General features: G+C 30.3%; 1 protein-coding gene across 2 annotated transcripts; it reads right to left on the bottom strand.

Annotated features, from left to right (window-relative positions):
• Nucleotides 1-1408: 1408 nt before the first annotated feature.
• LOC107028877 (scarecrow-like protein 22) lies at nt 1409-4376 on the bottom strand. Of its 2 annotated transcripts, none has more exons than XM_015230113.2 (2): nt 3965-4376; nt 1409-3757 (listed from the first exon to the last, which is right to left on the bottom strand). In XM_015230113.2, exon 2 carries the CDS (start codon nt 3755-3757, stop codon nt 1652-1654), a length of 2106 nt encoding a protein of 701 aa, XP_015085599.1. In that variant the 5' UTR covers nt 3965-4376; the 3' UTR covers nt 1409-1651. The 2 variants fall into 2 exon arrangements, with proteins under 2 accessions (XP_015085599.1, XP_015085600.1); XM_015230114.2 differs by having other exon boundaries at nt 3834-4376.
• Nucleotides 4377-16938: the final 12562 nt, after the last annotated feature.

Raw genomic sequence — 16938 nt, forward strand, 5'->3', positions numbered from 1 at the left:
ATTCTTCGTTTGAAATTTTAAACATACTAGTGTTTTTGTTGTTATAAGACTTTTTGAAACTTGTTTACTTAGAGCATATATCATAACATTTCTGTCACTATAGGACTTTCTCAATACGAAAACATAGAAATGTGTTGTTTTTAAAACGGAACTATTAAGAAAAATAGTATCATATAAACTGAGACGAAACAAAGGGAACTCATAAGAGTAAGAATGACAATAGGCAAAAAAAATGAATATTGAGCAACATGTACTTGAGAGTTTTATCAGATCAGATGAGCAAAATAAAAGAGTAAAATAAGTACAAACCTTTAGAAAAACAATATGCATGTCAAGAAAGATCAGACAAACAAAAATTAAGGACCATTTTGTTCCACTTTATTTCCTTTTTAGCATAAACTACAACTATGTAATCCCACTAGTGAGATTTGGGAAGGGTGGTGTAAACCCAGACTTAGCCTTACCTCTGCCTCGTGAAGATAGAGAGGTTATTTCTGATATACTCTGGGCTCACGAGTAAAGCATAAAAGAATGAATTCATTCCTTCATAGCAGCAATCAAACTCTAAATGTGTTGCCTGTGACTTGCACAAAAGAGAACAGAAGCAACACTAATGACAATTTTCGTTAGGACTAATAGATAGTTGTGGCTACTTTGAGGAGTATAAGCTTGCAACTCGTAAACATGCATAATCTTAGCAAAATGCAGACTGAGAAGAGCCACATATCAATCAATTCATCAACTGATCTCAGAGCAGAAACTGAATCGACTACAACCTTCATACGATAAAATCAGCACACTAGATTCTTCATATTGTATGATCATGTTACTAAGACAAGACCTTTGGGTTAGACATCTTAGTCCACCCGACTTTGACTTCAACTTGAAGGAGCAAGTTTTCACATCTGTTGTTGAGTTGCAAAGTCAGGATTCACTAGGAATCTACTCTAGACCGACCTATCGGCCATGTATCTATCTTACTCTTCCTTGGTGATCTCTTTTATGCACTCTTATCTGAAGTTTAGAATACTGTTTTTTTTATTAGTACAGTAAGAGTATAGAACAAGTCATAAAGTGCTTTCCAGGACATGCCTCTAATCTGGTTCTAATCTACCAATATATCTATCAAGATGAAAATATACAACCCCATCATTTTATGAAGTAAAAAAAACTGTGCAATTAGGAACGGACTTGCGTTTGAACAAGAAACTAAGCACAACCAGCCAGAGAAACAGGTCAATACTATACAGCTACAGACAATTTTATTTACCAAGCAAATGACTGACTGATGACATTAGCATTCATCAATCCAGGATCAGACAGTACTTCCAGAAATCATTCTGATATTTGTTAGAATCTAGCAATTGTATCAAAACATAGAAAAGATAGCAATTGATACACAGGAAAATGTAGGAAGATATAGCAAACTGATTATGAAACAGCAACGATAGTTAGGATTTGTTTAATGCGGAACACATGCCTACACAGTCAAGACTACATAAGGAGAATGAGACATAAACATAAAATTGTACAGGGACAGAGATAGCAATGTAATTCTGATTTTTTAACAGACATCAAATTGAAGAGTCAAAACCTCTAGTAGTAGTTGCTGTTAAAAGAAAATCTCTTCTGGCTTCAGAAGAAAAGCTCCTCAGCACCTCCAAGTCACAGCTGACAAGAGCTCCTGCTGCTTCCAGCATAGCACAAGTGACGTCTGCCGCTTCTGGACGTGAAACCCTCCGACCTGAGTTCTCTTAACAACACATTCAGCCTGGATTTCAGTCATATTACTAAATGCAACAGGCGAAAATCCTGCAGAAGCAAAAAGGTTTCTCCATGGTGGCATCCGATCAGAGGATCGGAGGCGCCCCAAGATCATGTTCTCAATGCTAGGCTGGAAGAGAGACCTCTCTATCTTTTTCCCAATGTCTGGAGTTATATTAGCAGCATCAATACTAGCTAAGAGTGTCTCGTAATACTGGAGAGCATGGATGAGGTGATGCTTTAAGGGGAGTTCAATACGTTCACATCCGCGTTCCAAAGATACAACAACTTTAGGAGATAATTGCTTCATGCAGTGAAGAAGTGAAGGAAATGCAAACGGACAGCTTGAAATAGACCAGATAGGGAAATTTATAGCAATTGCCTCACACTCAGATGACCTCAAGGTGGATAAGGGATAAGACTTGGGGTCAAAGGAATCCAAGTTAATAACTTCAAGCTCAAATCGTATTCCCGCATCATTAGCAAACTGTGTTAAACTTTCATGCATGATACCAATTTCGACTGAGTGGTGGGTTGATGGGGAGGCAAAGGCTGTAATCTTTAGAGAAGTTGCCTTTCTATTGCTACTTGGGAGCTCTTGCATAAACGAGGACCATTGAGCACCAAAACCTATGTCAAAATCTATTATGTGAATTTGCTCAGCATCCCCAAGAGCTTCAAGAATAGCCTGATTGGAGGTGAAATTCATGAATTGGATAAGTGGAGATATTTCGGAAAAGGCCTTGTAAGCATCCATCTTAAGCACACAGTCAAATGGGGTAGGACTTCTTGGAGGCAAAAATGTGGATGTGCAAGGCAAAAGGAAAGGCAACTGCAGAGCCTCCTTGATATAAAAAGCAGCCCTCCTTGAGGGTTTCCCAATGGGAGAAAGCTGTTGATTGAGCCGCGCCAATATCATTTGCGCGTTTGAGAATTGTCCAGCCAGCAATAGTTCAGAGGCCTGAAAAATCTGGTCATAAATGAACTGTTGTTCCTGCAATTGATGACGAGGCACCATCAAATTACCATTACCACCACCACCAGCTGCCTCAAGCTTAGGTACAATCAATGGCTTTGGCTGAAACTGGTGAGGAGGCAGCAAATTGACTTGTGGCTGCATTTGTCCCAATGGTTGTTTCCTCAACATGAAGTCACAATTGGCATCAAAAAAAGGAACTTTAGGCAATAGAGCTCCTCCAAGGGTACCCGAATTGTGGCGTTTGGGCGGAGGCTGTTCTTGATTGATGTCATATGATGATGACCCAAAAATGTTAACACAAGCAGCATTCTGGAATTGAGTTTGGTTTGCCATTACTTGTGGACCAAAAGGTTGAGGCTTCTGTTCTAGAGAAGGATTGACATTCGGGTTTTCGAAGTTATTGTTTCGACTATTTAATGAATCTATGACAGAACTAAGTTTTTCAATGTTGGCATTCAGACAGATATTTGAACCAGAAAAAGAGACATTATCTGAATGAGCTAAAGAACCTGTAGCTGAAACCTCAAATCCAGAGCTTTGAAGAGAAACTCCACAACCCAAATCCCCATTGAGTAATTGCTTCAAGCTGACTGACGGGTCCTCCAAATCACCGGAAATCCACCTGAGAAAGCTTTGGTCGGAGCCGGCAAATTCAGGCAACAAATTATCCAAATCTCCAAATCCAAGAACAGATTTTTCAGGCTCCAACCCTACCGTGAATGGCTCCAGCTCCGTCACTAACTCCTCCTTCCTGCCATCAGTTTTCCCACTTCCGACACCGGGAACTGCAGTATTTCCACCATGTTGAGCACCATAAGAGCACGAGGAAGATGAAGCTGAAGGACTTGGACTTCTTGTATCCAACACAGAAACTGGTTCATTTCTAGTAAAGTTCGCATCTTTCTTGCAAATTGATGCTTCTGGTGAAGAAGATGAAGAAATTGAAGGCACAAAACCAGAAACACCAAGAACCCCTTTTGCTGGTAGGTTGTTACTTTGAGGTATTACAATCATCTGAACAGAAAAAAAAAATCAGCAAACCCCACCACAAAAACAGCAACAAAAAAGGGGAAAAAATTGGTTTTCTTGCCTTTTTGCTACTTGACGGATCTTATATTTTACCAAGATTTTAACAGCCATTGGTTCAAAAATATGAAGTTGGTCTTCATTTCATCTGACAAACATTGAAAAAAAATCAACAAGATACTTTCATTTTCTTACCTTCAAGATCTTATTTTTTCTACCAAGATTTCTTCAAATACAGCTTCTTTTCCACAGAAAAACAAATCCCACAAACATAAAACAGAGTCATTTGCTGTAAAGATACAAACTTGGTCCCCATTTGAGTTCCATTAGAGCAAATAACCCTATAATCCACTGGTTCTTCTTGCTCTTCACTATTCTAGTCTATGGGTTCCCTCTTTTTTTCTTTGTATAGACTACAGAAGCTAGGGCCAGTAGCTAAGCTTTCCTTGATTTTCTTCAGCTTTAATTTTTTTTTTCTTTGTTTTGTTCTGACCTCTTTTATGTCGCAGTCTGTAGAGTCACCCTCTGTTCTGCCACGGATGTCTGCATCAGAAAAAAAAAGTAAAACAAGGTGGCCCTCTTTCCTCTATCTTCCTCTGTTTTCTCTCTACGGTACTTCTTCACCCCATTCTTTGTTTTCATCTTTACCCTTCTCTTCCCCCTTATTTATATTGAAACTCGATTAATTTTAAATTAAAAACTTAATATTTACATTAAAATCTTAGTAATTTAAATTTGTGTGGCATAATTATTATAATGTATACAATAAAATTAGAGTATTTAAAAGCATTTGCAAAACCAACAACAATCACAATCGATCATATCGGTATTTACGTTAGAGTGAAGGGTATATATGTTATAGTTTTTTTACGACAATAATATTAATGTCCCAAGAGTATAATAAAGGTAATGCATACCATTTACGATAGTTTACAGATATATTTGTTCCTTTTCCTTATAATCTATACTATGCTTTGTACTTTCACTCACTTTTATCTATCGTCCGTCAACTTGAATCGAGCTAATTTTCAATCAAGAATTATCGTCAATTTGTTTTTCTTTAACACGAATAAAAGAAGAGTTGAATATAGAAATTAAGACTCGTTTAAAAAAAATAATCTCAAATAAAATTTTGTTTTCATATTAGTAACTCAAAACATTTATTTTGTCATAATTTTAAATTTGAAATTTTAAATTTTTGAAGTATATAATTTTTTAATTTAAAATTATAATTAAACATATATTTTACTTTTGAAAAGATTAAATGTTATGAGTAAAAATCTTAGAAAATACTCTTATGAAAATTTAATTTAAAATCCCTATAGTTAAATACTAGTTAATTCAAAAAATTTGTAAATAAGAGTAGATAAATTTAATCAGTTTCAGTACAAATTTTGAAATTTGGAATTTAAAATGAATGAGCAAATAACAAAAGTTATTTGTCAGTTTTTGAGGATTAACGAGAAGAAAGTGGTAAAAAAGTCATTTTAACTTTGGTGACATGTGTTTTACTTTTACCCATCGGGAAACGAGAAGGGAGAAAAAGGTAATTATAGAGCAGGGTGAGGGTCCGCACCGCAGGCAAATTGAAGGTCACTAACTATTGAAAAGTACGAAATGGTCCCTCAAGTTCTGTTATCTACTGTATAGTCCTGTAAATTATATATTTTTCTTGTGAAAATGGAAAATTGGGACCATTTTGTAGTTTTATATAGGGTGTAAAATATAATTTCAAATGAATCAAATTGAGCCTATAAGTACTATTATATGGTCCATCAAAGTACTGTTTGCTAGTACTATTGAGTCCTGCAAATTTTATTTTCAAGTCCTTTTCTTATATAAAGATTGTAGGATAATATTAGTTATGATGTTATTTAATTTTTTATTTAAAATGATTTTGAGCCTATTTTTTTTTACAATTAAGTCAAGTATTGAATAGTCCTTTAATTTTCGTGCTTCTTTTATGTCTTTTTAAAAAAAATTTGAAAGTGTTATGTTTGAAGCTTTTTGTATTGAAATTTCAAGTTACAAATGCAAAATCATAATGAAGGTGGAATCTTTATCTTCCATTTTACCATAAATGTCGAAGTTCAAATTTTGAAATTTTAAAGTAGAGTTTTAATATGTATTTTATTTTTAAAAAGATAGTAAAATATTGTGAGCAGAAGTAAAATTTCTCCCAAAATATATTGAACAAAATTTCAAAATATAATTTAAATTTTATGGACAAACAAATATTAAAGACATATATTTTGGAATCTCACATGTGATATATAAGAAGGATAGAATGTATGAAGATTCATAATCCTACCTCGTGGAGGCAAGGAAACAATTTTTCGAGGGATCCTTGACTTGAGAATAGCACATCAGAATAATGAAAAGAAAAACGACAATGAAGAAACAATACAACCTAAAAGGAACATATAGTAATTGCATAATAATGCAATTATCTAAACACAACTAAACAAGAAAATAATTAAATAAAAAATAAAATAATATAAGAAAATGGCTAAACCCCTCAAAAATCAAGACAACACTTTATACCTGCTAACATTCTACCCTAATACGCGATCTTCACACCCTCATATCTAATGTCATGTTCTCGGTAATATGGAGTTGTGTCATGTCCTGTTTAATCACCTCTGCTCAAATATCTTTTCGGACTACCTCTATCATTTTTGTACACGCGATATCCGGCCTCTCGCACATTTTCTCTGGGTCGGATCTATGCATCTCTTCTTCACATGTCCAAATCATCTTAGTCTTGTTTCTTTCATTATATCCACTACGAAAATCACTCTCATCTTGTCACGTATATCTTCATTTCTAGTCATATCGATTTCAGTGTGCCCACGCATCCATCTAAACATCCTTATTTTCACGACTTACATCTTCTGCACGTGTAAATTCTTGACGGACCAACATTCTGCCCCATACAACAACAACGCTATAACCACTACTTTATAAAACTTATCTTTACATTTAACTGGTACCTTCTTATTACACAAGACTTCGGAGCAAGCCTCTCATTTCATCTTCACAACCCCAATACAATGAGTGACATCATCATCGATGTTTCCACTTTCCTGAATCACCCAAAGTACATGATTTCAAATATCTGATTAAACACTAGCTTATCTGATAGTTAAAAGACAAAACTATCGAAAATAACAAACCAAAATGAAGAGAAATTAAGACGATTGAAATTGTCATAAATTTCACACTCAAGTGCTCATCTTTTACAAAAAATTAAGTCAAAGTTGAATAGTTTATATTTACATTTAGAAAGACAAATAATGAATATTGTATTTATAATTGTACCTAACTAATATGTGAACGAAACTGTTTTACAATTTTTAAAATGACAGTAGAACATCCCTTGGAATATTGTGCAAATTGTGGTACAATTATTTTGGAAGTTCTCAATTTTTCACGACAAAATTGTTGGTGCAAATTGAGGATTGAAAATAACCTTAGCTTGCAGAATTTTTTGTCCTCTTTTACTGTGTAAACCAAGGATTTGCATGTAAAAATATAATATTACTACATTTAAATATGAGTTAAATATATCATTTAAAATTAAATCGATCAATAATAGAAAATCATAATATAAAGGAGGGAAAGTAGTGTATTACTTTTATTTGATGATACATTATAAAAAAATGTAATTCCCTCCTTGTCATGTCAGGGGTTCGTTTAGATTGAATTAAAAAAATAATTTTTAAGTTAGAAGTAAAGAATCATATTGAAATAACTTTTAAATCAAAAATAAAAAATAGCGAGAGATCTACTTTTGATTTTTGACTTATTTTAAGTCATCTTAAACTTATTTTAAGTTATTCTTTACCTTGCCAAACACTTTTTAATTAATTTTAAGTCATTTTTGACTTATTTTATTAAACACTTTTAAAAATAAAAAACTGAACACCCTCTAAGATGCTTTCACTGAGGGTATACCATTAGCTAAAAGATTAGTTAATGAGTATTGCAGCAATCCGTAATTCAAATTTAATCGAAGCGTTGATATGGACCTCAAACAATATAGGAGTGGGAAATTAAAAAAAATATATAGTATTATCTAAAAGATTATGGAAGATATAAATCAGTGTTGAAGACTAGTAAATAACCGAGCGTTAGTAATTAATTGCGTAGTATTTTGTTATTTGATTTCTGTTAGTTATGTGTTATTTGATTTATTCGACATAGTACGTTGTAGGTATTGTTCTTTTCTTTTTCTTTTCACACTGTTTTGTCATACTATTTTTAATAGTTTGTTAGAGCTTTATCTTCACTTTTGTTAGTATTTCTTTTCCGAATTGCTTTGTTATGTGTTTTTTTGAGTTTGAGATCGTCTATTGATCTCTACCTTTCAATATAGAGATAGTTAAATTTTCATACAAATCATCGACAGTCAAATACACTGATGCGTTTATATTAAATATGTTATTACTAAATGCTAAATAGCTTCAATGAGTTATTTTCGAATTTCTCATAAGTTCTAAATATTTTTTCTCACTTTATTTGAATTTTATTTTATTTTTTTACAAAAGTGCTAGAAAAATATCAATTTTCTCATATTTAAAGCGCTTTTTCAATTATAGAAGTTTGAAAATAAAATCCAATATTTATTTCATCTATATCTTTAAACTTTCCCGCTAAAATCAAATCAAACCAGTAAAGTTCTCTATCCGGTCTGGGAAAAAACCCGGTTTACTTTCTCAGTAGTTAAGCGTTTGAAGTCCAAATAAAGTAAAGCGCGTGGGTCAAAGAAAGTTAAACCATGGTTAATAAATGACGGCGAAGTTCCCCCGTTCCTGGATTTATTTTACCCGCTTAACTTTTTTTACTCATTTACTTTTTGCAAAGTTGCAAGGATAAAACGGTAAAAAAGTGACCAGTCAGTATTCCTTTTTTTTTTCCCTTTTTTATTTAAGCTTTGCAGGCTTTTGTTTTTCCTCAAGTTGCTATCTAGGGGTATTTTGGTCCATAAAAAGACTAATCATTTTTCCCCTTTTGTCTCTTTGATCAAATTAAAGTAGAAATGTGAATTAAGGACTAATTTTGCTTGATTTATACTCCTTTTTCTCCCATTATTATATTTTATGTGTCTCAATATATTGTACTTTCTTTCTTTTTGTAGTCCAATTCTCAATAGAATAACACATTTTCATATTAAATAATAATTTAATTATAAGATATATTTTTTATTTTTTAATAAAATAATTTATAGACACATAAATTTTTATTATTTATTTTGAAGCATAAGTTTTACTTTCTCCTTTTTTTAAAAAAAGACTTTATTTCCTTTTTTAGTCTGTTTAAAAAAGAATGATTTTTTTTTTATAATACTTTAACTTTAACTTATCACGTGATATATTTAAGACCGCGAGAATTAAGGATATTTTGATACATTTAATATAACTTTGATTTAGAATCATAAGATTAAAAAATTTTCTTTTTTTTCTTAAACTTCATTCGAAGTCAAACTAGATCATCTTTATTTAAATGAATGAAATAAAAATCTTTATATTTTTCTTAAATTTTATGTCAAATCAAACAGTTTCATGTAAAATTAAAGGGAAAAAGTACTATTATATATAGTCAATTTTCAACTCCAATTTAGAAGGTAACAATTGCATTCGAGTATAGCCTATTTTTACTACTCTGAAGCGTGTATAGAAATTAATGCATTCAATTTTTCTTACTAATAATGCTATAACCTTAGACAAAAATATCGAAAGTTTACTTTCAAATATAATATATGAATTATTGCAACTTTTAATATAAATACAACAAGTTAATATTAGAAACAAATTTACTTGTAAAATTTGTATATTGGGGTTATAGCTTAAAATGGTGAAAAGCTCTACCAACACTTTAAAATTAATTTGCATACCTCACAAATTCTCAATAATCTTTAAAGTTAAGCGTATGTTCAAATATAACTTCAATTTTTAAATATTACGAATTGCCTACTTAGGCAAATGATATGGGAAATGACACAAATGCCCTTGAGAATTTGGCATATTTACCACTAAGGGCCCGTTTGGACGGGCTTAATAAAAGCAGCTTTAAAAAAGTACTTTTGAAAGTGCTGAAACTTATTTTTAAAATAAGCAGTTAAGTGTTTGGATAAAAGTGCTGAAGTTGCTATGCCAAACGTGAAAAGGGAAAAATGGAAGAAAGAGATGTTAGGATTATGTTGTAATTTGGAGATTGTATAAAAATATTAAGGGCAAAAAGATAAAAATGTGATCAACTTAAAACAGCTTATAAGCTAAAAAAAAAAAGCACCCCTACCCCAGCTTTTAACTTTTGGCTTAAAATAAGTTTTTTTTAACTTAAAATAAGCTATTTTGAGTATTGCCAAACAGCTAAATAAGTCAAAAATCAGCTTTTAAGTCAGTTTGACCAGCTTTTAAGCTGAGCCAAACAGGCTCTAAGGCTAAAGGTAAGCTTTTCTTTTGAGTTATTAAAGCTTAAGGAAAAGAAGGTCGTTTTGGCTGAGCCATTGTTCACTTTTTATACCTTCCTATTTTTAAGTATACTTTGTAGTAAAAATTTAGTTCCTCGTAAACTGAGCCAATTTCATTGCTTTTTTAGGTAATTAACTACTCTTTCTTTTACCTTTTTGCTTTTCTCACCTTTTATAATTTATGGTTATGACATATAGGACAACATTATTTTTTTCTTGCATATTATGGTGTAAGGACTTCCGATTAATATTTATGCAACTCGATTAATTTAACGTGATATTAATTATTTTTTTGTTAATAATAGATGTTTATATAATTTTGTCTACCACAATCACGATAAAAAGTTAGGTAGTTTGTGTTTAAAATTTGAACTTGAAACTCACGTTCTTTTTTAATTTTGTTAACTACTAAATTATATGAACCAGTGTTTTAAAAGACGGATGCGTGAAGCGGGGTGTTTATACAGTATAGGGCGAGAAGTAACTCCGAGATACGGGGTGTAAGTCCAATGTATCTATCGGGCGTAGTCTCATGGATATTCAATTTTATAATTTTATTACTAAAAATAAGCAAAGTAAACCTTTTAATGATTTTTGATTTTTATTTGAGATAAGTATTAATAATTAATGATGAAGAAAAAAAATATTAAAATTGCTATTTTGAGAAATATCATTACACTAATAGTGAAAATATGATTTAAATAAAAAAAAAATTAAAAACGCCCCGTGTACGTTTTTACGCCCAAGACTTACGTTTTTATGCTTGAGGCTTACGCCACAAATTTTTGGACTTACGCTTTATGAATCTAGGTCTTTCATTTACATCCCGAAGAATTTTTTATACACCCTACCCTGAGACTCGCTTTCGGACTCTCTCCAAAAATATTTTTTAAAACACTGATATGAACCATATTTTATTAATTTGAAAACAATATAAAAGAATAATATTTCTTGAAGCAAACTATACTAGATTTAAGGTATTTTCGATTAAGCATGATAATCAATATTTTAATGTTCAAATTAAGGTTACAAATCTAGAGGGGAATTTGTTCCCATTGAATCTAAATCTTTAGTGTCACCAAACAGGAATTACTTGTCGTGTTTCACTAATATAATTTACTTGAACATTAATAAAAACACAATTTACCAAAAAGCTTGGCATAATTAATTATTTTTCTGCTGTTGGTAAACTTTTAATATATGATAGGATTAGTTTTTCTTTTTTTCCCTAATGGTTTATCATTTATATTTGTGTTCATAATAGGTATAGTTAGTGCAAATCGAGATGTTAACGGTAGTATGCGAAGATGGAGTATCAAAATGAAAATTAATGACAAGCTTGAAGGGCCGTCAATATATATGGCCTTCGAAACAATATACTTTTTATAAAATTTATCATTTATATATTATCAATAAGAATTGTGACAGAATAAATAAGATTTCTTCATCTTTAATAAAAAATAAATAAATTGAGCACTTCAACTTTGAAAATGCTGAAATTCGAGTAGGAACATTTTCTCCTATTATTGGTCAAATTGATTAGTGAAATACAAATATCAAGATTATTCAATGCCCTTAATAAACAAAGAAATGAGATATAAAAGTTAGATTTGATTTTGTAGCATTTTATTAAATTATTTTAACAAAAAAAATCTTTATTTTTTCTAAAATATTTTTAAAAAAAATACACTAAATATCTCATAATAACATGGAAGTAAGATAGCAAGTAGCAACCACAGCCACTTGATTAATATGTTTGTATTCATCGAAAAATGTTGAAACAAATGTTAAAAAATAGGACCTAAAAATGGAAACATTGACCAAAAAGAGTGTTTTTTTGCCTAGCAATCTTGTCTTTCTTTGATTTCAAAATTATTCATTTCTTATAGATAAATTTTCACATGTTATAAACTTATAATCCATCAAAAAGAAGACAAGGCATAATCCAATAAGAAGAAGCGGTGAGTCGGTCCGCAACGTTATGGATTATTTTATTTTTTTAATATAAATCAAAATTAATCGAATCGATTATAAATATCAGAGTGACTTAAAAAGTGAGTAATTGTAAAGTGAATCATTTCCACATCAAACTGCTCTCTTTGTGACCAAGAAATTTAACTTTGCTCAATACACATTGTGTTGCCCACTAGGTCAAATTGATGTTTTATATACCTGTCATCCTTTTGGTTACTATAATTAAATAATTCTTTTTTTCTCCGACATTTATATTTTATTCTTCATGTCCATTGATTAACTTTTTATTACATTTGTATAATTAGTGCCACATTCCTCACACACATATATATTTCATAATTTCTACGTGAATCGTGGTAGGATGATTAAGATTTTATTATTATTAAGTAGAGGTCTCAATTTGAGTCTTACGTACTGATGACAATCATATTAAAATGTAATTTTTCTTAAAAATAGATCTTATATAATGCAAATTTAAATTAATCAAAATTCTAACATGAATATCAAATGTTGAATATAAACCATACAAACAAGAAAATCTTCTTTAATATACTGTTCGTAATGTTGATGTGTTCTTTCAAACATATATATTCAATCATGTTAATAACATAGACTTTAGATTTGTCTGATAATTATTGGACATGGATAAGCATTAAGCACTTTGCCTTGTAAGACTAAGGTAGTCTAAATTTCGAAGCGATTCGTAATAAGATAAATAGGATTTCTCCACTTATAATTAAATTAGGTGTTCGGTTGAGTCTTACGAATGATAAAATCATGTTAGATTGACTTATTTTAGGTGTGACTTTAAATTAATCGAAATCATAACATGAATATGCCAAACACTCGATAATGGCATATTCCTCACACTCCCTCCAAATAAAGTTTAAAAGTTCAATATGAATTATGATAAGATGAATAAAATCTTTCTACTCTCAACTTGAGGTATCTATTTTAAATTCTACATATAATAACAATCATGTTAAAATGTGTTTTTCCTTTAATAAATCTTACCTATTGTGAATTCAAATTAATTATAATTCTAACAGGAATATACTAAAGTACACCCGATAGAAAGCCCAAAAAAAAAAAGAACTTTAGTATAATGTACTTAATATATGGATATGTTCTTTGAAATTTACTCAATCATCTTAGTAGCAACATATAGACTTTTAATTTGTCTGTTAATTACTGGACATGAATAAACATTAAGCACTTGCCTAGAAAGACTAAGCTAAAAAAGATTGTTTAATTCTCTAACAAATTATAATGTTTGATTGACCTAATCATTAATAATAAAGCAAATAGGATCAATTAATCCAAAAGTTGAATTTTTATTAATAATAAATATGAAAATATATTCTCTTCACATGCATGATATTCATTACTTAATTGTAATTAATAGGTGATTGTATAATTTTTTAATCAACCAATATTTAAATTATTTGATATAATATAACTATCGAGTACAAATATATATCTACGAGAGGAAGTAAAATTCCTAAAAGAGTGGTTTGATTATATGATTGATCAATCAAAGTCATACAACCATCCATAGTGGTGTCACAGCTAAGTCTTCAACTATAATAATCAACAATTATTTAATACATTTCCCTAATATAATTCACAACTAAAGCAAGTAGAAGTTTATGATATACTCAATATAATACCTACCTAAAACTAGTATAGAATTGACAAATGAAAGCCAATATAGTCAAAGTCTCCTCTTAGTGTGTTTGGTAGGTAGGAAAACATTTTTCTTTAAGGTATTTTTAAAAAAAATTATATTTTGATTAATTAAAATTTTTGAAAAATATTTTAGCTAGAAGTTAATTTATTTATTTTTAAAAAATGAGAAAACTAACTTTTCCGATCGAAGTAAGAAAAATATATTGAATAAAGTAACATTTTCTATCGATTATGTCTTTCTAATTAGTTCACATTGGAATATATTTGCATTAACTTTTTAAAATTTAAATAATAGCCTATAAAATTATATGGAAAATTGTATATAATAGCAAACTAATACCCTAAAATAAATGGAGTAGTTAGGGTTTGATTTAATTGTGCTCCATAGCAAACGTTTTCAAAAAATTGTCAGGCGCCTCTCTCCCAAATATCTCGCTCGGCACTCTCCTCCAATCTCTCGCTCGCTTCCTCACTTTTTATACAAACACAAGTGTATAAAAATTATTTCTAATTATATAAAGCAGAGAAAATTGTATAAATACATATATTTTTGTTCCCCTCTCTCCCCTCTTCCAGATCTCGCTCGCCACTCTCCCAAATCTCGCGCACCACCCTCGCCTTTCTCACTTATACAAACAGAAGCTAAATGTATCTGTTTGTATAAAGCGTGAGAAAATTGTATATACACATGCAAGTACATATATTTTCGTCCTATACACTTATAATTACAATAAAAATACTCCCCTGCCCAGTTTCTTTTGCCTTTCTCTCTTTCTTGTTTTATATAATTTTCAAATTGTATCTAATTTCTCTCTTTCTCGTTTTGTACAATTCGATTCAATTGTATATTCCTTGTCAAGTCTCTTTTGTCTTTCTCTCTTTCTCATTTTATACAAATTCAAACTGTATATAATCGTTCTATACACTTATAATAATACAATTCGTTTTTATACAGTTCTCTGCCCAAGTGTCTTTCTCTTTCTTGTTTTATACTCTTCGTTTTATACAATTTGCTTCAACATAGCGAAGTATACAGTTTCTATGTTTGCTATTGAGCGCAATTATGCAAACTTTATTATAGCATACAAATATGAATTTTTTATTTGCTATATGTGAAAGTTGCCCTTTATATTTGTACAAATCAGCCCAGTACCATACATTGTGGGCTACATTTATCAACAATCCTTGTAGTTATTGGGCTAGCTTGAACAGAAAAGCCCAGACAATACTCAATTGTATAATATAAGACCATTAATATTTTCAAAATTATTTTTTCTAGGATAGTTCTTATTTCTTACAAAAATTATTTTATTCCCATTGAAATAATTTCATATTTAATCAATTACTGATAACTAAGATGATATTTAATGGTTTACAATAATTTAAGAGCTTCCAAATTTTAATTTCCAAATTACATGGTCAAACGGCCTACTAATAATAAGCACCACAAACAAACATTTTTTTTTTAAAAAAAGAAAACTTATGCATATTGTAATATAAGGATTACTATTCCATGTATCGTTATTATTCTATGGTATAATTAGAAACAAATTAATTTGTAATTGATATATTAATTATACCAAAAGTAGTGATTTCAGGTCTATAAAAACCAATAAGAAAACTAATAAAACAAACCCACTCCATCAAATATGTAATTAATGGCCTAATTGGCTTATAACACGTTAATATAGTTCGTTAAGTTTGAAGTACCAAACAAAAATTACTATACACCTAACTACATTAATTTATTACAGTACGTAATGAATGAAGTTTGAATATACATTGCATTATCTAACTGTCATTTAATAAGAAAATGTATATAAAATATGCATTGGCACACGCCCAATTAAAAAAAATAGATTTTTCGTCAAAAAATGTTATAATTACAATAACATTTAGTGAAATTCACTCTGAATAGAATAGAGTATACACAAACTTTATCACTATCTTTTAAGTTTAGATGGTACCTTTATAACACACAAGACTCAGAGGCAAGCCTCCATTTTATCCAATCCACCTAATAAAATGCGTGATATCATAGTCGACGTCCCCACTATCCTAGGCTACAGATTCAAGCTATCTAAAACTTTTTTTCTTTCGAGAATTGTATATGTGACAGACCTTAGTTTCACATCCGCTTCATTTATCGCAATAATAAATTCACTCCAAATATTTTGTTTTGGTCCTGAACAATATTCCTTTGTACTCTACTATCTGTCTCCAAACCTCCAAACTAACATCACTTGTATCCCCAATCTCATCAATGAGACCTTAATAAGGACTCGATATATTATTTTATTTGTTTTTTGAAAAAAGCCTCGTCAAATTTTCTTGTTAATGGATCTATCACAATCGTTTATCTTCGAAAACTAAAATAAACTTTAAGAAAACATTAAAATAAATTGATTTAAGGAGAAAAAGTAGAACACATAATTTATTAGTCATGAAAAGTTCATAAGAGTGAGTCCTTTGCCAAGTCCTTGCCAACCAAACAATAATGCTATAATATAAGTATATTATATAACTATTAAATAATTTAATTATTTATTTTCGTTGGGTCATAATTATTTTTAAATTATTTAAATAGCTCATATATACCTATTAATTATGTGGGATCAAAACTATCCGTGCGGTCTATATTTTGTAAGACAAAACCCTTATATTGTTATCGTTACCATTAGAGCTGACATGACAGTCTACCCACGCAGTTCAACATGACAAAAATAAGTTTCTCTCTATAATATTGTTTTTCCTTGTTCATTTCTATCACAAAAGGAAATCAAATATAATTCCATTGCTCTTGTTTGAGTTGTTTTTTCGGATTTTGAATTCCAGTTTTAAAGTGTGCTGAAGTTTGTTTGAGGCTGTAATTAATTGTGTGTTGAATGATCGAGTTCGTTGTTTGGATTTTGGAGTCATAGATTCAGTAAATCGATTTTGAATTTTCAAGCTTATAGAAACTCTTTCATATATTTTTTTTATATATTTTTTTCAACTCAAATTTCAAATATCAATCTTCAAACTAAGAAAT

The sequence above is a fragment of the Solanum pennellii genome, chromosome 8 (assembly GCF_001406875.1).
Source record: "Solanum pennellii chromosome 8, SPENNV200".
NCBI lineage: Eukaryota > Viridiplantae > Streptophyta > Magnoliopsida > Solanales > Solanaceae > Solanum > Solanum pennellii.

Coding starts and splice junctions, on each gene's coding strand:
- LOC107028877 (XM_015230113.2), bottom strand. CDS start 3,757: ATGATTGTAATACCTCAAAGTAACAACCTACCAGCAAAAGGGGTTCTT.